This window comes from Rhinolophus ferrumequinum, chromosome 20 (genome assembly GCF_004115265.2).
Source record: "Rhinolophus ferrumequinum isolate MPI-CBG mRhiFer1 chromosome 20, mRhiFer1_v1.p, whole genome shotgun sequence".
Classification (NCBI taxonomy): Eukaryota; Metazoa; Chordata; class Mammalia; order Chiroptera; family Rhinolophidae; genus Rhinolophus; species Rhinolophus ferrumequinum.
In genome coordinates this window covers 2,614,247-2,637,195 of record NC_046303.1, presented here as the reverse complement: position 1 = coordinate 2,637,195, position 22,949 = coordinate 2,614,247, and the positions used below count along the sequence as shown (strand labels likewise).

The 22,949-nt window shown below is 52.5% G+C and overlaps 1 protein-coding gene across 3 annotated transcripts in view; it reads left to right on the top strand.

Annotated features, from left to right (window-relative positions):
* Positions 1-22,370, top strand: part of COBL (cordon-bleu WH2 repeat protein) — a 185,525-nt gene extending 163,155 nt beyond the window's left edge. For all 3 annotated transcript variants that reach the window (XM_033088203.1, XM_033088201.1, XM_033088202.1), the window contains 6 exons: positions 444-753; positions 11,823-11,920; positions 12,795-14,674; positions 15,591-15,710; positions 16,321-16,584; positions 21,303-22,370. In XM_033088203.1, coding sequence (XP_032944094.1) covers positions 444-753; positions 11,823-11,920; positions 12,795-14,674; positions 15,591-15,710; positions 16,321-16,584; positions 21,303-21,320 — 2,690 coding nt within the window. In that variant the 3' untranslated portion in view covers positions 21,321-22,370. The remainder of the gene's footprint in view (positions 1-443; positions 754-11,822; positions 11,921-12,794; positions 14,675-15,590; positions 15,711-16,320; positions 16,585-21,302) is intronic.
* The last annotated feature ends 579 nt before the right edge of the window (positions 22,371-22,949 follow it).

Sequence of the window (22,949 nt, the reverse complement as noted above, 5' to 3'; positions counted from 1 at the left end):
AGGTGTTCCTGTGGAATGTTTGTCACAAGTTCCCCAGTAGTATTGTTTATGTCTCAGTTCGTTTATACTTTTAAAACCCCTACTCTTTAAAAGAACTCATTTTAAAGCAACTTCAGTTACAACCCAGGGTCAGCCTGGAAACCATTGCACCCACCGCGTCATTGCTGAATCTTTGAATGTGTTTGTCCGTCGTCACACGGGACCGACATTCAAAAGGCTGATTCGTAATATGCTGAATGTTGAGGGGAAATCTTGCTCTCCATCCCTCGCATGCCTGTGGCTCCCCAGGCTGAAACGTTTCTGGAGGAAGCCGTGTTTGAATGCCTCGATTCCTGGCACCCCAAATTCCAAACTTCTGGTGTGTTGAGCAGATTGGGGTGCCCCGGTTGGGTGGTGTAGACACTGTGGTGTTGGCTGACCTGTCCTTGCCGTGTTTTGTCCAGTGAGCCTGCCCCTGCGGCCCGGCAGCCCCTGTGGCATGGACGGGGCCCCCCTGCTGCCCTCAGAGGCCGAGGAGACTGTGTCTGTCGGCAGCTGTTTGGCATCTGAGGACACAACTGAGGACTCGGGGGTGATGAGCTCCCCCTCAGACATCGTCTCCCTGGATTCCCAGCACGACAGCACCAAGTCCAAAGACAAGTGGGCCACAGACCAGGAGGATTGCAGTGACCAGGACCTAGCTGGAACCCCGGATCTGGGTTCCCAGAAGAGCCCCTCGTGGGAGAGGAGCTGCCCTGGGAACTGGCATTTGAGGTGAGTCGTGGGACAGCTGGGCAGGGAGGGCCCGTCCTGGTCTGGAGGAGCAGTCGTTTGTCACGGTGACCAAACGCTCAGTAAGAGCCTGCTGCTGGCCAGGCGCCTTCCACACGGTCACCACTCCTGATCCGGGCGTTTGCTCTGTGTGATCACGTCTCCCTGCTCTTTCCTGATGCACAGGTATCTATAAATAATTGCTAGTCATATCATTTGTTCAGACACTTTTATAAATGGCACCATACTCGTCGTATATGTTTTCACTCAGCATCCTGTTTTTAAGATTTATCCATGATGAGGCATGTGTCATTAGTGCATTGTTTTGGGGTTTCTTTTTTTCCATTTTTTAATTAATGGACACTTAGGTCATTCAGGTTTTCCAGCACTGGACACAATGAGGAAGCGATACACATGTCTGTTTACACACAGAGAGTTTTCTAGAAGAGAAATTATTAAACATTCAGGAAAACTCTTCAGCTGCATGGAATGCTGACAGATACTGTCTGATTCCACAGTCCGTGGGGTCAGTGCTGACCTGCCTGACCACGTCTGCACCAGCGTGTGGGCCCGTCGGCAGCTTGAGCCTGGCGGTCACATAGGTGTCAGGAGGTATTTCGTGTGGTTTTAATGTACAATGCTCTGATTAGTAAGGATGAGAATCTTTGCATATGTGTACTAACAATGTGATTTTCCTTTTCTGTGAATTGGCTTTTAGTAGACTTTGACCTTAAAAAAAAAATTGCAGTTACTTTTTTTCTTTAAAAAGTCATCCGTGTGTCCTTTGTCAGTTGTTTCCACAGACAGAGCCTTTAAGACTGTGGCTTGAATTTAACTTTGGGTTTTTATTGTTGTCGTATGAAAATTGCTTTTTGATGTTGAATTCATCCTCTTTCTGCTGAATATATACGATCTTTGCACATGTAAGAGCCGTTTCCCATGCCTTAAAAGACTGACGTTTGTCTGAATCTCTTGTTGCGTTTAGTGTGGCTTTCTCACATTTCGGTTTCTCATCTACCTGGGGTTTATTTGGGGATGTGGTGTGAAAAAGATGTCTGTTTTTTCCCACTGAATCCTAGTTCCACTTTGGTCACATATCAAGTTTCTAGCTCTCTTGTCCGTAGTACTGGCTTGTTCATCCGTCATTGGACCAGTACCACACTCTCCTAATTCCTTTCTTTATTCTCATATAGAAAAGCAGGTTAGTTCTTAGTAGCCCATCACTGTTTTTTTTTCACCTTTTAGATAATTTTAAAAATTATTCACACAATGTTATAAAACAGGAATAGAAATAAAGTAGAATGATAATAAAAAAAATAATTCGTAAGTTGGTCACCAAAATGAATGAATGCTGTTGTATTTTTCACGTTTTGTTCCACCTGTGTCCATATGAACATGCAAATCTTCATCTGGTTAATGGAATTATAGCCTCAATAATATTTTATTTTGATTTATTTTTACCGAACAGTTTATCAAGAGCATTTCCCCATTTGTTAACTATACTCTAGTAATTTTAATGTCTAGCTTTTCAATCTTAAGGACAATTTCAAGGACAAGTTTATGTTTCATCAGACAGGAACCTAGAAGGTGGCAATCGGCCCATTCCTTCTGCACCCCAGACAAGATGCATTTAGCTGAGGTTGGCCTGTGCTGTTTGCACCTATGAGAGCTGAGAAAAACTGGTGTTTCCTTCTCAGTCCATGTAACATTGTGACAAATTCCCTTTCTGCAGCAACCTCCGGGTCTGTTCTGTTCGCTTGCATGAGGATTGCACACACAAGGCTCCACATCTGACACTAAGCAGACGTTTGTAACTCTGCCCTGGGGAAGCCGTGTCAGTCACAGTTTGCTTTGCTGGTCTTGGCCCTGATGTAAAATCCTGCTGATTTGTGTCCAAATGCAATAGTCCGTGTTGTCTGTGGCCACAGCCAGGATGATGACGGAGCCTTTGGAAGCTGGCGCTTTGTCAGCCTGGGGAGCAGGGCATGTCTGTCTGGCCTCATCTCTGGGGTGCCTCTGAATTTGAGTAGCATGGGGAGGGGGGCTCTGGAACCAGACAGGCCCATAGTGGAGTCCCACCGCCACTAGCTAACTGGTTGACTGGCCATCGAGAGCCCACCTCACTGCCAAGCCTTTCATTTGCTTATAAAGGTACAGGTCATGCCTCTCACCTGTCAGAGATTTGGTGAGCCTGGGAATGCCCAGTGCACAGGGCACAGTGTGTGCCCCATGGCTGTGGAGTAGGATCCATTGCCAGTTATAGCTGTTAGTTTAGGAAACGGGGTGCCAGAGTATGGGCAGCAGGTCACTTTCCTTCTCTGGGTCAGCGTGGCTGTCAGATGGGGTTGAAAATGATCCCTGAGCCCCAGCCCTGTCTGTGCTGTTCCACTGTTTGTCCCAGAGTTGAGATCGACTCTCTGCCATGATTTTTCATGGAATGACCGTAGTTTTTTTTACAGGAGTTTTCTCCACTGACGAATTGGACGTACTCAGAGATGTCAGGAAGGCACTCCACACACGTGTGTCCAAATGCATGCTTTTCAGTAAGAGCCTGTAGTGTGCTGCAGGGGTCGCAAACTCAGGCCGCAGAGAGTGGTGGACAGTGCACGTTTTCTCTAAAGAACCAGCCCCACTCCAGCCTCCAGCTTTTGCTGTAAGGGATTACAGACCCAGTAGGGCCGGTTCTGAAGAGAAGCCAGAAATCTAGATTTTTGTGGGTGGCTTCCCTAATTTTCAGTGTTGCCATTCAATTTGAACATTCAGCGCCACCTAAGTACCTGTGCGTGCTGGGTGCAGCCTGCTCCCGACGTGCACTCTGAGTGTGGAAGGCCTGGCCCTTCCTTCTCCTGATTTCCCAGTTTCCCACTGATTTCCCAGCTGTGGAGAATCCTCGGCTGCAGTTACTCACGTATTCCCTCCATAGAGCTCTTGAAAATGCCTTTCACAAGTAAATTTGGGAGGTCATGCTGTCTTCCTGTCGGTGAAAACCTCTCACAAACTGCAGCAAAGAAGCCGTTACATGTTCCCCTCTGGAGTCCCTCTCAGCGTTTGTCAGAATGATAGTCCGTGAAGCACTTGGGAAGCGCTGTTCTCTGGATGTCACACCCTCCACACTGTCGCACTTAAAGCATTTGGCAGAGCACACCTCAGGTACACGGAGAGAACGCCCCTCTCTCGAGCACAGTGCCTCCCAGACACGAGCTGTGTGGTCCTGTGCACAGCGCACAGCCGGCTGAGAGCCCTGCAGCAGGAAGGCGGGGAAGCCTGGAGGGGGCGGGCTGGGGCTGGGGCTGGGGCTGGGGCTGGGCTGGGCCAGACCGCGGGAGCTGTCCAGCACTGGCTCGGAGACGAAGTCTGCAGAGCTCAGGCGAGCCTCGAAGACAGCCAATTGCAGGTGGCCAGACGGGCGAGTGGTCAAGTGCAGAGACCCGTGCTAAGGGGCTGGCAGCCCAGAATCCAGCTGGAATTGTGTGGGAGCAGAACTAACCACCACTTACGGAGGTGTGGTCTGGCCCTGGCCCCTGGACCAGAAGACCTGTATCAGAACACTACACAGGAGTGCTGGTGCAACAGCTATGGAGAGGACCAGTGATGAAGAACCCTTTCCTGCATCCCACACTCCCAGGGGAGGATGGGCCAGCGAACAAGGCCTGTCACAATGTGCTCGCCCAGCCTGCACTGCATCTCCTGTGCCCTTGAAATCCGTGCACCAAGACCATGTTTCCAAGGGCACTCGAGGGGACACAGCACTGTTCTCGGTGCTTGGCTCTGCCTTCATGATTCTCATACCGAGTTTCTGCAGCTAATCCTAAGACAGCCATTATGTCCTCAGAAGACACGTTCTTCCTGCGTGGCAAACAGTGACAATCCAGGGCCTGGCAGTGACAGTGAGACACCCTCCGCTCCCCACCCCCCAATTGTCTGAATGCCAGGCCTCAGAGGCTTGGGCAAAGCCAAAGTGACCCTTTGCTGTGACTGGCAAAGCTGGGCCTCTTCAGGTGAAGAGTGGATTCTGAGAGTTTGTGGACCGGTCCCCAGTCGTCTCTGCCTGCAGGAACTCCACGACACAGCCAGCCCCAGTCAGATGAGGAGAGTTCTGATTTTCAGCTTTGCCTGAGCACCTTGTACTGCCCTCACTCCGCTGCCCCTCAGGTGTTCACTGAGTCCTGTGGAGAACAGAGTGAGACTCTTTGTGACCTGAAAAGACCCAGAGCTCTCCAGAGTTAATTTGCTTGAGTGTCTCTCCTTTCTCCGCACTCTGCAGATCGCAGTCACGTAGACTTCTTTGGCTAGGATGGCCTGGGCCCCACGTTGACAAATCGAAGACAAGTACCATTGCCTCCAGAGCTCCCACTCAGCTGAAAGCACCGTCTTCACTGGTCAGCCTAATGGCCACGTTCCCAGCTCCTGTGCCATGCAGCTGACCTACAGCCTCCTCTTTGCATCAGTGGCAGTGTTGGCTGGGCTCCGTCTAAGGCCCTCAGAGCCAAGATTTGGAACTGAAGTCTCAAGAATAAATACTGGTCTTCGAAAGAGAGCAAAGCTGAATGCTTGGTAATGACTGGAATATGTTTTGTGTGCTGTGATCTGAAATGATAGATTTTCCATCAAGTCTTTGACTGGATCCAATTATGATTTTCCATTGCCATATAAACCTACGTCCTTGACCCTGTAAATGGGATGTCAAATTCCCAGAGTCTTCCCCCACGAGTGCCTCCAGTAAACAAGTTCCTTAAGGAAGAATTCAGCCCAAAAGCACACAAGCAAGAGAAGTGCCATGTGGTTATGAGCCCCGCATTGTGGGGACGCCTGGGAGTGGCGTCCTGCGTAGCTCTGCCCTGGGCAGGGGGCTTGTCACCAATACCTCCATTTGCTTCCGGGTCTCTTCCCAGATGCATCTTTCCTTTGTATGTGGCCCAGAGCAACTCAATGGGAAGAGTAAAAGTCCGTGATCAGATTGCCTGGGGTCATATCTGCACTGGGTGATACGCTGGTGACTGCGTGCCCTTGGGCCGGTGACCTGACCTCTCACTTCAGTGTCTTGTCAGTGCAATGAAAACGTGCAGTAAGTAGCTCCTGCTTAGGAGAGAGCCTGGCATATTGCCAGCCTGCAGAAAATGATACCTGTTGTTATTGCTGGTGCTGTTTTTTATTTACAGCTGCCTGTGGAAGGGTACAGATTGTCGGGAAAGCCTTATAATCTGCAGCTAGCTCTGAGCATTTGCCTCTTTGAACTATTTATAACACCTTTGTTTGAAAAGAAACTATATATACACATACACACACACACAGACACACACATATAGAATCATGTCTGTCTGGAGATAGATGGCGGAGAGAAACTGAGAGCTCTGTTGCCTCCTGCCTCCTCCGGGGGAAGTGACAGTGGAATTTGCATGATTTGTATACCCTTGAATCCAAAAGCAGTCTTGCTCTAACCAGGCAGCTTACCCATCAGTGGATAAACATTGTGGCATTCAGTTCTGAGGTCCCTTAACAAGCATCAGTTCATTCTGCAGGAGCTGGATGGAGTGCGTGAGGGACACTGGGTATGTGGGTTTTGGGCTCTGTGTTTTGAACAGTAGGGCCACACTGAAATCATGTGCGGAGCCCCAGGAGACAGAAGGTGTAGCTTCTCCAGGTGAAGGGCACCTCCCTGAATTGCCCTCTGCCCTCCCCTCCTCTACCTGGCAACCCCTCAAGTCCCTTCTCAGCCCTACTTGTCAGTGGGCAGTGGGCATGATGGCTAGAGAAGTGAGAAACTGTCTTTTACCTGCAGGGTTTATGGCTTCAAGTCATTTTATGGAACTGAGAATGCACAGGTCACTAGTGGAGGGGCCGGAAAAGGATTTTCCACTAGATCATACCAACTTCTAGAGCCCTGGAATTTTATCACTGCAGGAACTGTGACCTGGGATGGGATGCACTTAGAAACAAATTATACCATCCAGAACCCTGGAACTTTGTAACGCTAGGACCTTTGGACCTGGGGAACATTTAGAAACATTTTATACTATCTGGAACTAGGGAACTTTGTAATTACAGGGACTTTGTGCCTACAGGAACATTTAAACACATTTAACACCTTCTAAAACCCTGCGACTTTGTAACTTCATTTACAAAGGAGCATTTACAACACGTTTAAGACCTTGAAGAACCTTAGTACAGTAACCACTGGCCACCTGGGCTATGAGCATTGCCTAGTGGCTGGTCCTGCGTGACGTGGGCTCTAAGGGTAAAACATCCTCCAAATTTGGTCTGAAAAAAGTCATTTTATATTAATTACATGTAGAAACAATGAAAATAATGTGGGTTGAATATTGGGTTAAGTATACTAATTAGTTAAGTATACTAATTAAAGTTAAAGGTAAAGAAGGTACCTAATTAACATGAATCTGACCTACGCATTTTTACCGTTTTTAATGTGACTACATGGAATTTAAAATTCCATGTGTGGCTCATACTTCATTTCTGTTGGATACCATTGTTCTAGAACCCTGAAGCTTTGTAAATACAGGAGCATTTGTTAAAGGAACGGGGGAGTTAAGCATATAGGACTGTCATCAGCTGTGTATTTTCCCAGGTTTCTTGCCTTTAGTTTATCAAGTAATTTTTTTGAAATCTTATGGGTTGCTTTGGTTGTCATCAGCAGATGCAATTGCTACCTGAAAGGGACATCTTTTTCCTCTCCCGCTCTTTTTATTTTTTCATAATTCTGCCATTGAATAAATTATTTAAAGAAACTCTTGTAGCCACATCAAATAGAAAAATGACTGAATGTGCAAGAATCAGTCGTAATCAGCCCATGCTCGTCTTTTCTTTCTCATATGAAACGAAAGCAACAACAACACGAAAAGCACCTCTTTTTCTTGACACTGATTGGACCCAACTGCCCCTAGTTCTGGTTCCCGAAGGAGTGGCAAATCATCAGGCCTGCATCCCCTGGGGATACGCACCCTGCTGCCCCGCCCCCACCAGGCAGTCCCACTTCCTGGTCAGACTCTGGTTTGATACTTGTCAGTACTGTCCTCTGTCCCTCGTAATTTGCTGCAGCAGTGGCCTAACCGTCACCGTGTTCTCTGCAGTCACCTCCGTGTGACAAAAGGCTGCTGGTAATGTTTATTCAACATGTGCAGCCCAGTATCAGAATGTCTGTGCTGTGTTTGTTCTTTATTTTCTTGGCCTTAAGCCACAACCAACTGTCAATAAGAAACATATCTGAAGACTGGGTATGGGTTGGGGGTGGGGAGTGGTGCATCTGTGCACCGTCACGTTAGGCTACACAGAGGCCGATGCTTCCTGCCAAGTCTGGACTCCTCAGGGACATAAGCAGGCACTGCTGCTAAGCCCACAGCAGGCTGCCCTCCAGGCCCAGGGAGAGGGGTAGTTATAGTCCATTAGTAACCCCTGGGGAGAAGTGATGGTGGGTGAGGAAGGAGAAACAAACATGGCTAATCTCTCCCTCCTGAGATTTTACATTGGAAAGCAAAACAAGATACCTTGCTACTGGCTTTGGATTTTGCCAGTTAATCCATCCACGCTGAAGCCTGGGGCCCAGAGTGGAAGCCCTGCTTGGCCTCAAGGAAAGAGCCAGTGGTCTGCAGGCCCCACCGTCCCCTCCCTGGCAGGACTGGGCTCACCAGCCTCCTGAGAAACAGCAGCCCAGGACCGGGGCTGGCTGGGCAGATCCTGGCTTCCTCTCCAGCGGTGGCTCATTTCACGTGACCACTCTCTCCCCCTGGGCAAGCGGCACCCTAAGAAACCAGGCTCATGCTGGAGCCTTAGGAGCAGGCTGAGCCAGGGGTGGAATGGGGGACGTGTCTGCAGAGCTGGGAGCTGAGCATCTGGCCAAACCTGTGAGGTGTGGGTGAGGCAGATGGAGGAGGCGCTGGGCAGGAAGGAGAACCAGGTGGAAGGAGAGCAGCAGGAGGTGGAGGGTCCCCAGATTTTAGTGACACGGCTTGGCTGGGCTCCTGAGGCTTTTTATCCCCCTGCCCCAGCAGCAGGAAGATAGTGACGGGTGGGCTGGCACTCAGGCCGCAGCCTGGGTGACGGTCGTCAGGCTCACAGCTACACCCTGGGACTGTGAGGCACTCAGTAACAAAATTGTACCCAAAAATGTAAAGTGCTTTCCAAGAAAGACTTATTGGTCATTAGAGGGCCAAAGGATTATTTAAAATTTGCCCATTTAAAAGATTATTTTATCACTCAAGCTGCTTTGTACCAAAATGAACATAATTCTAAAAAAAAAAAAAAAAAAAAAAGGAAGAAATATCCGTGGTACTTTATCAGTTTAAACAAATCGCACTGGTGGGTGGTGGTTGTCTACATTTCTACCTCAGCCCTGTCCATAGGCAGGTTATTTTTAGACCCTCACAGTCATATATATAATTATAGTGGACCCTTGAACAACGTGGGGGTTATGGAAGCCAACCCCCTCCCACTCAAAACGCCCCAGTGTAACTTTCAACTCCCCAGACGCTTGTCGTTCAGTTTCTTCAGGGGGGGTGGTTCCAGAATGCACCCCCCCCACAGGTACCAAGATACGAGGACACTGCAGTCCTTATGTAAGATGGTGTAGCAACAGTGCATGCAGTTGGCCTTTAGTACCCAAGGACTCCTAGCCTTGGAAGGAAAAAACTGCTTTTGAACCCTGGTTGGTTGAATCCAGGGATGCAAGACCCTGGGATCTGACCAGACGACTCTAAACCTCTTGACAAACACCCGCATAACTCTGGGCCCACACGCTTTGCACCAGGGTGTTCAATGGCCAACTGTAGATGTCTGGATGTCCCGCAAACATGCTTGCTTAAGCGCTGACCTCTTACTGACTGATTTCCACACACAGCGATTTCTCTAGCTCCCTCCCCCTGGGTGTTCTGGAGCTCTTCTCACCAACGCAATGAACGTTGTTGTGTGTCTGCCTTTCCTTCCCTGGGATTCTTTCTTTAAGGGAAGTTATCAGCAGAGAGGCTGATGACCCAAGTCCTCACGAAGGTGAAGCTCCGTCTTTGTCCCTTGGTGTCCATTTCAACATTACTTTCCAGAGAAAGCCAGTAGCACTAGTGTGAGTGTCTCAGAATCACTGCATGTTCGTCAGCCTGCGATGATGACTTTTTTTCTCTCGTTTAACATTCATAAAATGATAGCGTCTGTGGATTTGTATCTTAAATTTGTGTTTCGTTCTTATTACTGTTACTCTGTTCTCACAGAGTAGTGTGATTGTGCATACTTTGAAGTCAAGGCAAATCCTTTGAAGTGAAAGTATAAATATAACTTTGTGATATTAGCTGGGCTGTAAGCATCCTAACCTAGGAACAAACATTTTAAAAGTGCTCGTTTTCCCATTTCAAATACTGTTTTGTGTACAGCACTGTCCATTTTTCTCTGCCGTATACTTTAGTAAATATTCAAAGTAAATTTACTTAAGCAGTCACATTTTATGAAAGAGAAAAACACAACTTCAGTGAAATGCATTGAAATCCTTAGTCCAAGGCAGGAGCAGTGGGAAAGACGGTCTGCTTCCCGGGGTCCTTAGTTATCGGTCCACAGCCAACCTCTTCGCCTGGCTGCTCTGAGGGCACCAGCTGAGACTAATCTGGGAGCCACTTCCTGGCTCCGAAAAGGACACAGTCAGTCACCCATTAAGAAAGACTCATTTATTAGAGTACAGACTTTGCTATGTGAGGATGGTTCCAAGCGCATTGCATGCATTATTATCTGGGCCCAATTCACAGTGATGGAAACAGGTCCTCAGTTTTAACCATCAGCAGAGAAGACCGATGGTGTTCGTAAGGCAGACAGTTGCCACATGCGTGTGTCTGTTCTCTGATGATGAACACGTAGACACATGTCCCCTGGTAAAGGCCATTTTCAATTTGCTTTGGCAGCAGTCGTCCCGTGGATGCTGTTGTCTCATCCCAATGATGCAGATAAAGCAGGATTGACTCTCATGAGCAGGCGGGCTAACACCTTCCTGGACATGCAGGTGGCAGGATGGCCCTGGATACCGGACATGGTTGTTCCCCTACACTTAAGAGCCCATGTGGCCTTGGACAGGTCTGTCGGTCTCCTGACACATAGTTTTCTATCTGTAATAAGGCAGTCACAACACTGTCTGCCTTACAAATTGCTAATGAGAAGGAGAACAAGATCATCTGTGCAGAAGAGCTCAGGCCTGGAACACGCCGTGACAGAGGCGTGCCGGGCGCTAGGCTGTGAGGCGCGACCTCCTGTCAGGTCTCGGAAGACGCCCCTGAGGGCGGCCAGGAGAGGGAGCTGTATTTCTGTCACTGCCGTTACCACTTTTGCTACCATCGTCATCATTTTTCTATTTCATATTAAAGACCCAGGAAGCACAGCTCTGCAGGTGAGGTACTCAGGCCCTCCAAGCTCTGTCGCCTCCATCAGCTGCCCAGGGTGTGAATTTAGCTAAAGTAAAAGCAGGGAAAAGGGACATGCTGTAGTATGTTGCCCTGCTGGGGTGAGCACAGCCTGGTGACACCTCTGTGCCAGACTGTGCAGCTTCCATCACCAGAGCCTCCCGGGACCTGATGGAACCTCCCCCAGGGCTTAGGAACGACCTGGCTGTGCGGGACTGGGGGCTGAGAGCCCAGTCCCTGGCAACCATGTGTTTGCAAACTTGGCATCCAGATGGCCTCACTCCTTATTACCGTCTGAGGTAGGAGCCAGGTGCGGGCGAATACAGTACAGATAAGCAAGCAAGTCTCGTTGGCTTGTCCGCTCGTCCGTGCAAAGGCTGCTGCTGTGGGTACAGCTTAGCCCTCGGGCTGCGGGGTGCACAGGGCCGGTGTGGGTGCAGAGCTGCTAACCCTTTGGGTCCACACCTCACACACACACACACACACACACACACACACACACAAACACACACACCACATACACCATCTGCGTCTCAGTAGCTCCAAGGATGACATTGGTCCAGTGAGTGTAGAACAGTATGAATGTGAATATGATTTATAACGTCCTCAGATATTTCTAGAAAGGAATAAATTAAATAAGTAATAAGAGGAGTGAATGAATGCGTTTGCTTTCCCTTTGGTCTTCCCTAGAACTGAGAAAGCTGCAACAGCCTCCAATGATGACAGAGACCTGTTTGTCACTGGACAGTTCCAGCAAACCCTGGCAGAGCTGGACGGCGATTTGGAAGGTAAGAACTACCCTCCCATACTTGGACGTCCTACTATGTGGCAGCGACACGCTGTGTGTAACGACCTCACATGGGTGTGCAGAAGGGAGAGCAACTCTGTTTGCGGAAAGCCTGGGTGTGCAGGCAAGTGTGCAGGTGACCACAGCTCCGCACAGGGCTTTTCCTCAGGTGGCTGAGCAGCGCTGTGCAAAGTCTGCACAGCTGCCTAAAACCTGCTCTGAATACTGCTGATATCACACATCAGCAAGTCTTGCACAGGTATGAAGAAGAGGAAAACAAGTTCTGCATGACCCAGATGAATTAGGGAAACCCTGGTGACACACAGACACACAGGTTTCTTTATGAACATGTCTAGCCTTTCCATCTCTCAGGAAAATGCAGGGCATACACCTGGATAGGGGCCTTTTGTAATGCAGCACCTCACGCCTGCTGTTCTGCGGGTGCGTCCGGGGGTGTGACACCCTAAGGCCAGAGCTGATGCAGATCGACTTGTGGTGAAGAGCAAGATGAGGGCAAACTCCAGGTCCACCTTTGTGTTCTGTACAAGGACACAGTGTTTCCAGAGGGCTTGAGTTTAGGGATCTATTTTTAAGGGTGGACGTTGGCAAAATGTGTCTCCACCCTTCATCTTGAGACAGCAGGGACCCGCCAGCTGCTCCTGTGCTGAATAAGGAAACCGTGCCTCCGGCCCAGGTACACGTAGATTAGAAACAGAAATGCTACTTTAAAATGAACACACACAAGTTACACAAAAGTAACCTCAGGGAAATCACAGTCTGATGTGATTACCCTGAGCGGTGAGCCTCGGGGTTTAGGAATTGTGCACCATGCACGTCTGTGCACTTCTGTGACTCGTGTTTGCACTTCTTTGCAGAAATGGAAGAGAGTTACGAAAGTGACAGCAGCTCTCTCGCCGGCTCCATCAATGGGGTGTCTCGTCCCTACATGCGAGGTGCTGTCGTTGCCGAGAGTGACGCGGACGTGATCCCCGTCACATTCATAGGGGAGGTTTTCGATGACCCTGTGGAGTCGCCATTGTTTTCCAACAAAAACAACAACGCTGGCTCTTTTGACAGGGGCAGCGCAGCCAGCAGGCTGTCCTGCCTGCCTCCCGCCCAGGCTGGGCCCAGCCAGCAGCATGGCAGGAAGAGGGCGGAAGCGCTGGCCTCACCCGCCCCTGCCCGGGACGCTGGGAGAGAAGCCAGAGCGGCCTCGTGCGACACCCGTAAAGATGTGGATCCAGGGGGAATGGAGCCCAGGGTGACTGCTGCCTCAGAGCTGCACACACATGACCTGCATGCACAGGACAGAGACAAGGAACGTGGCTCTGCTCCTGGTGGGATGGCGCAGGCCGTCAGGAGAGCAACTTCTCCGCCGCTGGAGGAGAAGGGAGACGACACTAAGGACGTCACAGCACCACTCTCATGGTGTCAGCGAGGCCAAAACCCAGGGGGAAGTTTCGGACTTAAACATGGTCTCACAACATACAAAATTGTCCCCCCGAAATCAGAGATGAGGTGTTACGACAGGGGAGTATCGCTGTCAACGGGCGCCATTAAGATTGACGAGCTGGGGAATCTGGTGAGCCCCCACGTGAATGGGGGCAGGACCATCGCCCTGTCGTCCTCTGCTCTTGAAAAAGAGACGCAGCCCGTTGGAAAAGTCAGAGAATCCCGGAGGTCCCACTCTGTGGAAAAGCACTCTGGCTGGCACACAGAGGGCTCGGCCAAGAGACCGGTCACCCCCACCCTCGCCGCGCCAGCAAAACCGCTGCGTCCCGAAAGCAGGCTCGGAGCAGAGCCCACCTTCCTGGACCCCAAAGTGACGTCGCCCCAGCAGCCGTCCCCCCAGCAGGACGATGGGAGACATCTCGGGGCGGGCGAGAGCCGGCCACCCACGGCAGTCACTTCTCCCACGAAAGTGCCAGCAGCTAGTGCCGCACAAGTCCTGTTTCTGAAGCCCCAGAGAAGAACATCCAGTCAGTATGTGGCCTCTGCCATTGCCAGGCGGATAGGGCCCCCGAGAGCCCACGCCGACATGGCAAGGCAGCGTGACAATGCTGGGAGGACCCGTGCGGGTAGGGCGCCAGGGCTCACCGGGTGGTCTCCTGCTGCGAAAGCTGCTGCCACCTCCAGCCCCAGCCCAGAGTCCTGCTTAGGTAAAGATGAGGCAAAGTCGCCGTGTGGTCACCTTCCCAACACCAACGGGGAAGAACCAGCAGTAGGAGCCCATCCCAGAGGGCATGGAAAGCTGTCCACTCAGGACTGCCCTGCTGGCACCCACAGAAGTTCCTACGTCCCAGTAGTCACAGCTTCCCACAGGGATCATGTTTTCCTGGGGCAGAGCTGTGGTTTCGGCGGGAAGCAAAGCACCGGCCACCACGGGCCCAGCTCAGCGTCCGACCCCACGTGCCGGCCGGCCAGCACCAGCCCCCCACCTCCTCGCTCGGGAGAGGAGCCGGCTCCTGACAGGGCCCTGGTGAATGGCTCCAGGTGGGTCCCCGTCCACACCGAGCCCCCGCCCTCTCCGAGAGCGTCCAGCATGAGCAGCCACGCCGTCCCCGAGCAGGAGCAGAAGCCCAGTGTGTTATGCACGGACATACATGACGCCGACGGCCCATCCCCACCCAGCATCTTCGGGCCAAAGAAGAAGTTCAGACCTGTTGTCCAGAGGCCGGCACCCAAAGACACATCGCTGCACAGTGCCCTCATGGAGGCCATCCACTCGGCGGGCGGCAAGGACAGGCTGCGCAAGGTGAGCACCACGCAGGCACCTGTTTCAGGCGCCCGTCGCCGCCACGCTCAGGCCTGGTCCTCAGCTGGCTCTGGGGAGGGGACGGCAAGGACACGCACGGGGGCCGCACGGGGGCCGCACGGGTGCGTTTTCACCAGATTTCTGCCTCACTGCCCACGGAGTATCCGAGCAGAACCAGTAGGACAGAAAGCCACTGGGTGTGGCCTATCCTCTCTGCCTTCAGGCCCTGCCTACCCCGGGCAAAGATGTCCCAGTAAACAATCCGGGTGGTGGAGCGGTGGGTGCGTCATCCACGCTGGCCCTTGAACAGTGGAGGGAGCAGGAGGACGGTCCAGACAGGCCACTCCTGCCCGACGTCCTTTAGTCACAATAGGAACTGTTTAGGGCACCCCTTCCCCTTATCTAAGCATTTGACGCATTGCAAATATCTCATTGAATTGCTACACCACATAAAATTGTCCCTCCAAAATCAGACGAGGTGTTATGACAGGCGCCATTAAGACTGACGAGCCGGGGAGTCTGGTGAGTCCCCACGTGATGACTGGAACTGCTTCCTGCATCTTGCAGGTGAGGAAACACAGGCCCCAGGTCACACTGCCAGCCAGTGGGGACCCAGAATTCCCATCCAGGTCTGTAGGACTTAACAGCACATATCAGCTCTGGAAAGCCAGGACATAACAGGCATTGCCCGGGGCTACCCCAAATACATAACCTGTGGTTATTATGTCACGTGGGATCACTGCAGCCTCTCAGTTGGGTGTGTCCTGTGGGAAAGCATCCTGCCCTCTGACACATAGGGACTGTAGGATGGATCCCACAGGACTCAGCTGCTGGGCATGGGTTTTCCTTTGTGCTGCCTCCCACTTGGCATTTCTCCATCTCCTGAGTGACGTGTGCTGACCCTGTTCATGCCTAGACTGCAGAGCCCAGCTCAGAGGGAGGGCTGAAGAAGCCGTCCTACACAGACACGGAAAGCGAGCATTCGGCCCTGCTGGCAGCCATCCGAGGGCATCGCGGTGCCAGCAGCCTGCGGAAGGTAAGGCGAAAAGCCCCCATGGCTTCCCAGGCCCTGTGGGGGCTGCAGAACGCAGGCCGGTGTGAGTGATGGGGGCCATCATGGGAACGGCCCACCCCACCGCCACTCAGACCGGCCACTGCACGGGACAGGCCAGAGCGCCCAGAGGCTCCCCTCCCTTTTCCACCTTCCTACCCAGTACTGAGTAAGTTCTTGGCATGGCTTCAGGGCTTAGATCGCCCCAGAAGTAACACCTGGCACTGAACTGACCTGACCTTAGGAGCCAACGGGGACTCGATTTAGGGTGAGCGAGTGTCATCCCGCTCCCACACCCAGGATCCCAGGAACAGCGAGTATGACGGGCACACGCAGGGCATGGCCTGTGGGTCCTCCCAAGTCAGTCGTGCTGGTGTGTGCGGCCCTCAGGCCGGCCCTCACGTGCCAACACAAGCAGGCTGCAGGGAGCTCAGTAAGGCACGAGTGCCACCTTGCTCCCTGCCGCCAGTCACTGGCACTGGAGGAGCTCGGGGACACGAGCAGACACCCCTCCGGGCTGGCTGTGGGGTAAGCAGCTGTGCACTGCCCGCAGAGAGGCCCTTCGGGTGTTGTCATTTAACCGTGTCTTTGCTAGGTGACGTCCTCTGCCTCTGAGGAGCTCCGGAGCTTCCGGGATGCTGCGAGGTCTGCAAATGGCTCGGGAGCCACAGGGCGAGAAGAGCTCGGCGGTCGGCCCCCGCCCGCCCTGCCGCCCCCAGCCCCTCCGGCTGCCCCGGCTCTCCCCACATCCAGGGCAGTGTCCAGATCCAGCTCAGGCCCCCTCGACAACCCGGTGGACGCCAGGCAGGCTTTGATGGACGCCATCCGCTCAGGCACCGGGGCCGCCAGGTTGAGAAAGGTGACGGACTAGGGGCTGCGTGTGAGCCTCTGTGGGGTGACAGGGAGGTGGAGGAGGGCCATGCGCCTACAGGTGGGACCACCGGGCACGAGACGGCGGCTGGGGAGGAGGGCCGGCAGCAGTGCGTCCTGGACCACACTGACCGGAGGGGCCCATGTACGCCCTCAGCCGCGTGGGGAGGTCAGCCCAGACTAGCTCCTGGGGTCCTGGGGGCTCACCTCCCTGCCGGCCCCTGAGCACACGTCCACCACCTACCCTGACGGGTCCAGGGACAGGCTGGGCAGGAACCTGTGATGTGTCCTGCAGAGCATGTGTCACACTCGGAGTGAGAGTATAATTTTTTTCTTTCTTTCATTTTTTCCCCCTGGCATCATGTTTGAAAACAACTGGGTTTGAAGTCCGTGAGGCAGAACACACACTCTGCGTGGACTTCTGCTGGGCTGCTCACCTGCCTGGGTCCCTGACAGCCATAGAATTTGTGACCCCCACAATGGCATTCCCAAGTTAAAGGGGAACTTGGGCCGATGTCTTCTGAGAGCTGTTTCCACTCCAGACCGAGTCTGTACCTTGCAGTGGGTCTGGGGAGTTTTGCTAGTACAGGAGGCGAGCAATAGGCCTTCTCCTCTGAGAGATTGTTTCCAGATACTAAGCACGTAGCCACCTGCGCAGGAGGGCTCAGTGCTAAGGTCCTCGTTTTCCATACAAAGTGCACAAGTAACTGGGACTCAGACAGGGCAGTGTGGGCACAGACAGGACCTGGAAGCGGGTGACCCCTGCTGTGTGCTCTGAAGGGGGCAGGGGGCCCCCGGACGGTGGGCCAGGTTCACGTAGGGCTGGCAGCTTGCATTCCTGTTCCCCTCAGGAGCTGGTGGCAGCAGAGGACAGGGGAAGAGGTCCTCCCTCCTCAGGCAGCGTGGCCCCCAGGGGCAGTACCCACTGCAGCCACAGGTGCCCAGCGGGGCTTCCTGCGCGGGAACAGCCTGCAAGCCCACTGGCCAGAGCTCCCACAGGGCCCCTGCCATGGCTCTCGGGCCCCCACAGCTTGTCCCGTGTGACAGTGAGGTGGAGCGGCACGTGCACCTCGGTAGGACCCGAGACATCACGTAGCCAGGACGCTGGCCAATGTCACCGAGCACACAGCCCCACCCCCACCTCGGGACGCTGGAGAGAGGAAGTGTCCTTAACCACATGGCTCTGGGCAGGCGGCACAAGCTTCACACTCCCCCTTGGGGCGGGGGGGCAGTTAAAAATTATGGAGGGCTTGTGGGTTTTCTTTCTTTCGTTTTTATTTTTGTGTTATTTCTATGGAATGTATGTGTTGATGAACTTATATAGTTACATTACGTAAAATGAGGGAGAGTGAAGAAATTGGGTGAATGGCTAAGTAAGGGTCCTGGAAGTGAGCGCGCGTGACTTCTGCTGGACACACTTCTGTACGTTCAGCCTCGAGACACGCTGTCCTCCAGACGCGTCCCAATCTCGGGCTGGAAGTGCCCATCTTTCAGAAGTCGTCCTCGCAGAGTCTAAGCAACGCGGGCAGGGATCCGCCCTCATAGCCCCGCTGACCCCCACGGGTGTTTCTTAGTTTGTCAAACAGGGTTTTTCTCAAAGTGAAATGCACAGGACGTCTCGATCCGGACTCGGACTTCATGGGGCTTTGAGCCTATAAACCTCCGTTTTCAAGTATTTCCCAAATGGCTCTCTCTACACGCAGGTTTGCCAGGGGAGCTTTCGGTGTCTTCTGAGTAACACTGAATGCAGTATGGAAGGCCTGTGGCCACACACTGTACTCGTCTCTGACGTACACTCACCTCACTGACGGACTTGGGATCTTTTCAAAATAGATACCTCTCTCTCCACCTTGCAGGAGTCGTCCGAAGCAGGGGCCCAGAGAGGTCAGCAGCTTGCCTAAGGCCACACAGCGGGGAAGTGCCTGACCACTTCCAGTTTAAACCCCAGGAGTTCTCTCTCTCTGAGAGTGCTCTCCTGTGCCTTCCAGAAAGAATGGAAAAAAAGAAAAGGGAAAGAAAAAAAAAGGAACAGAGGAAGCTGTGCTTTGAGAAAGAAAGTGGGGAGAAAAGCTGGGAGAGTGGGGTGGGCAGAGAGAGAAGGGCCAGCTGGGCTTTTGGTGATGACGCAGAAGGGAGTATGTGCAGCTGCATTGCCAGGCGGGCAGCACGAGAGCTGGGCGTGTCTGGGAAAGGTCCTTGTGGCCTGAAGTTCTGGCTGGGGCCCAAGGCCAGGCGGCTGTTTGTCACAATCTCAGCTTTCCTTCAGCTGCCACAAGTGGCATTTGAAAGCCCACGTTTTGATTGTTTGTTGGATTAGGCTGAGTGTTGTGACCTGCCTTCTCCATCCTGGAAAGGCCTGGGCAGTAAATATTTACATGGCACATCTGAGCTTTTCATGCCTGAACAGTTTACAAGATGCCCTTGGAGTAAAGGCCGGGTCTGAGTGACCAGGAGGAGTGTGACAGAGGAGACCGTGTCCTTTACTCTTTATCGCTGCTCTACTCAGATGCATGGCAACAGGTTCCTCGGGGCTGACCACGGACAGTGTCTCTGCTGTGCCCAGTGGCCCGGAGCTTCTCCCCACTCACACTCTGCATCTCAGAATCACGGAAAACCTGCTGAAGGAAATGTGGCAGCATTTCCCAGCAGCCCCAGGTCAGCTGCTGTCGGGGACACACGGGTGTGGCCGGGCAAAGCTGGCCTCCCCTGGAACCAATGATTTCTTCTCCTGGAGGTGTGTCCCTGACTTCATTTTCTAGTGGCTTGCCGTTCTTGTTGGTGTGGAGCGGACGTGTGGCACAGGGCACCCATGCAATTCAGGCAGCAGGGCCGGCTGCTTTTTTCTAAGAAGCCTGCTCAGATGGCACTTGTCTGCAAGGCATGGGCCCTGGAGATTTCTGCTGGCTTCGCACAGATGTGCTCAGTGTATATTATGGCACTTGAACCTCTCAGGTGTCTGGAGTTTAAAGAAAAATGCATGGAGCCTATTTGAAAATATAACTTACATACTCTTTAAAAATAAGCTCATCTGTGTTTCCCACCTTTGGGGGCCCCTCTGGATCTCTTAGCCATGCTGGCTGCTGTTGTACCCACCTCGCAGATTGTCCCCTGCCTCTGGCTGCATGTTCAGAGCCCCCTTTGGACACCTCTTCCTCTGCCCAAGCCGGCACGCGGCCCCAGGACCTAGCCCTACGACCTTCTCGCTCCCAAATCTGCTCACTCTCTCTGGGGCAGCCCCATTGCCATCCAGACTCCGCTGCCCTCAATTCTGTCTCCATCCCAGGCGTCTCCTGTGCATCCAGTGCGTACTTAGTCATCATGTGTATGCCACGCGCTGAAACTCAGTAGGTTCAGAGTTGGGTCATGTCCCTCAACACCCCTTCTCGTCCTGCGTTTCGTTTCTCAGCTGGGTGTGGAGGAGGCTGATGGAGCTGGAAGGCTGGGGGGCTGGTGTGCTCGTCAAGACAAAAGGCCGTGAGGGTCAGCAGTCTGGGACCACGTTCTGCTCATGTGAGCCTGCTGGGGGTGCTACTTGCGAGTATTTGATCAGGTGCAAGTTACCCTCTCTGAACCTGCGTTTTCTCATCCTTACGTTGGAGGCAATACCCACAATGAGAATAACACACTAGCACATCGCTTATTTGGTTGAGCTGAGGTGTTAATGAGATGAGACTTGTCCAGTGCTGGAAATGGTGCCGTACGTGGAGTGAGCACACGAGATATCTGGGTGGTGCTTGTTAGTTTTTAAAGAAATCTCTTTGTGTCCATGGATATTCGCTGTGATGACACACTGAGAAGCAGGACGGGAGCCAGGGCATGACACTGTTCATTTTAGAACACATGGAGTGCCATGAGAAAGCCCACGTTCTTCCACACAGCTCCACACAAATCTGTCCCTTTGTTAAAAGATGCTGTCAACCTTCGCCCTTAGAGGCACAGAAATAGTCCCTCAAAATTCTGCAAATCAAATTGTCCGCAGTTGAGCTATTGCAGAAGGTGTGGGGCCGAAGTAAGGAGAAGTCTGAGCTTTCGCATCCCATTGGAATAGTCACATGGGAGGTCGTTCCTGCCATAGATACTCAGCAGCCCGTATGTTATACACCTGGGATGTAGTGGTGAGCCTGTCGTGGTCCCCCAGGAGCCCCACACCAGCAGTGGGGGGACGAGGCTGTTGGGACAGCGTGGCAGGCGGGCTGGGGTGACCGAGAGCATGGCCAAGTGGCTGTGATCTGATTGGTCGGCTGAGGACATGGCACAGGAGAGCCTTTCTGGGGTGTACGAATGAATGCTTGTTCTTGAAGAAGGACGAGTCGTGTCCCAGCCAACAGAGAAGCACCACAGCTAGAGGCCGGCTCGGGAGGGAAAGACCCGGGCAAGTAGGAGAGAGTCAGGGCTGGAGCCGGGGCACCTGGCGGGCGCCTGACGGCTCTGGGAGGATGGTGGGTTCTACAGCTGCATCGTGCACACCCCAAGGGTTCCAAGCTTTCTCTCCTGAGCAACAGTGAGGCCTTGATGGCTTTTAAGCATGTTTGTGTCTCTGAGTTTTCTCTTTGGAGCTATGAGTTGAATGGGGACCGGTGTCAAACGTCGGCGTGTCGGGAGAGTGAAGTGGCAAGCATGGGTCTGCCCGGAGGTTCTTAGCACGCGGACATCTGCGCCTTGGCTTCCTGACGGACCCTGAGTAACGGGGCTCTTTCTTCGCTGCAGGTGCCCCTGCTTGTGTGACCCCACAGTAAGACCAGAGCGCGGCCGAGACCCACCTGCCAGACGCCCACAGTCACCGCGGGAGCACGCCCCGAGCGAGGGCCTCAGGATTCGCTGTGCTTCCTTGTCTGCAGGCCAAACCTCGTCGTCGTTGATTTCCGTCCTGTGTAATGGCTCAAGGGAGGGGAGCGCCGCTCTGCTGCGTGGCTGTGTGCCAAGGAAATGTATCTTGCCTCTGAATATTTAAAGTTGCCAATAAATGACTCTGTTGGCAGGTTGATGGGGATATAAAGGCTGGAGCCCAGCACGACACTTAATTATACAGATGGGTGAAGTGCAAAGAATTATGCCTTAGACCAATGTTTGGACCTTTGAGAGTTTTTTTTTTTGTTGTTGTTGTTTTTAACCACATGTCGATGCTTAAAACCATCTAGTTGTTTAACATCTTTTGAGTTCTAGGGAAAAAGATGTAAACCAATAGAAACAAGCTGATTGTAACATCCTATGTGGGTAGTAAGAAAAAGAGTCAAGGCTTTTCAACGGTGACGTTGTAGAGTAATGAAACTGCTAGTTCTTATTCCTCAACAATTTGGGAGACAAACCTCGTGGAGGGGGCACACCATGATCGGAGCAGCTGAGGTGTAAAACTCCGCGGTGACACCCAGAATGACAATCACACGTGCTCTGTGGACGAGCAGCTCTGAGTTCTGCAGAGGCAGTGGGGCTGAGATCAGGACGGCAATGGCGTGCACAGTCAGTGCCCACCTGGACAGTTGTCCCCCGCGGGCTGTGAAGTAGACCGGACCTCCCTCAGGAGGGCTGTGTATGGAGCCTGGTGACCTCCCTGGGAGCCTTGGAAACCCTGCATGGGGCCAGGAGCCGGGATGCTGGTGTCTGCATGTCCCTGAGGTGGACCCAAGATTGTGCTAAAATTTCATGATTTGAGAAAAAATTCTGGACACTTGCCCAACAGATCAGTGGCTTTCCGTGTACCCTACGGCGGGTCTTCTTGTAGCACACGGCACGCGGTCACCGTATTTATAATAAAGAGTGGCTGCGGCCGTGCTTTTTCACATCTCTCCCTAACACATACTGTTATGTTGAAAAACAGCTCTTTAAGAGGTTAATAGACATCAAGAAGAGTTCATGAAATAAAATCTCTATCTTAAGGATACGACAGATAGGGTGGGGTCAGCTGAAAGTCCGGGACCACTTCCGATCCGGACGCCAGTGGTGTGGAAACCTGGCTCTGCAATGTCTGATTGACGTCACCCACCTCCCCTGGGGTGGTAAGAGCTCCCAGCCAATCACCCCAAAGCCACGCTGTCTCTACTAGTTGCCTTTTCGTGCCACAAATAAAAACACTGAAATTGTAGCCATGGTGTCAATTTTATGACTTCAGACCATAGTTTATTAGGAGACCCTGTCCCCAAAATAGAAAGGAGAAGTTTTTTTTTTTTTTTCAATCAACAAACATTTGTGGCTACTGTGGGAAAATCTGGGTGGACGCTCACGGTGGTGACCCCCAAATCTGGCTCGCCCCCGATTGCACTGCAACAGACAATATAAAACCAAGAGGAAATGATCCTGTCTCAGGAGACTGAGACACAAAGCATTTTTAGTGTCCTCGTAGACAGGAAATGCGCCCTC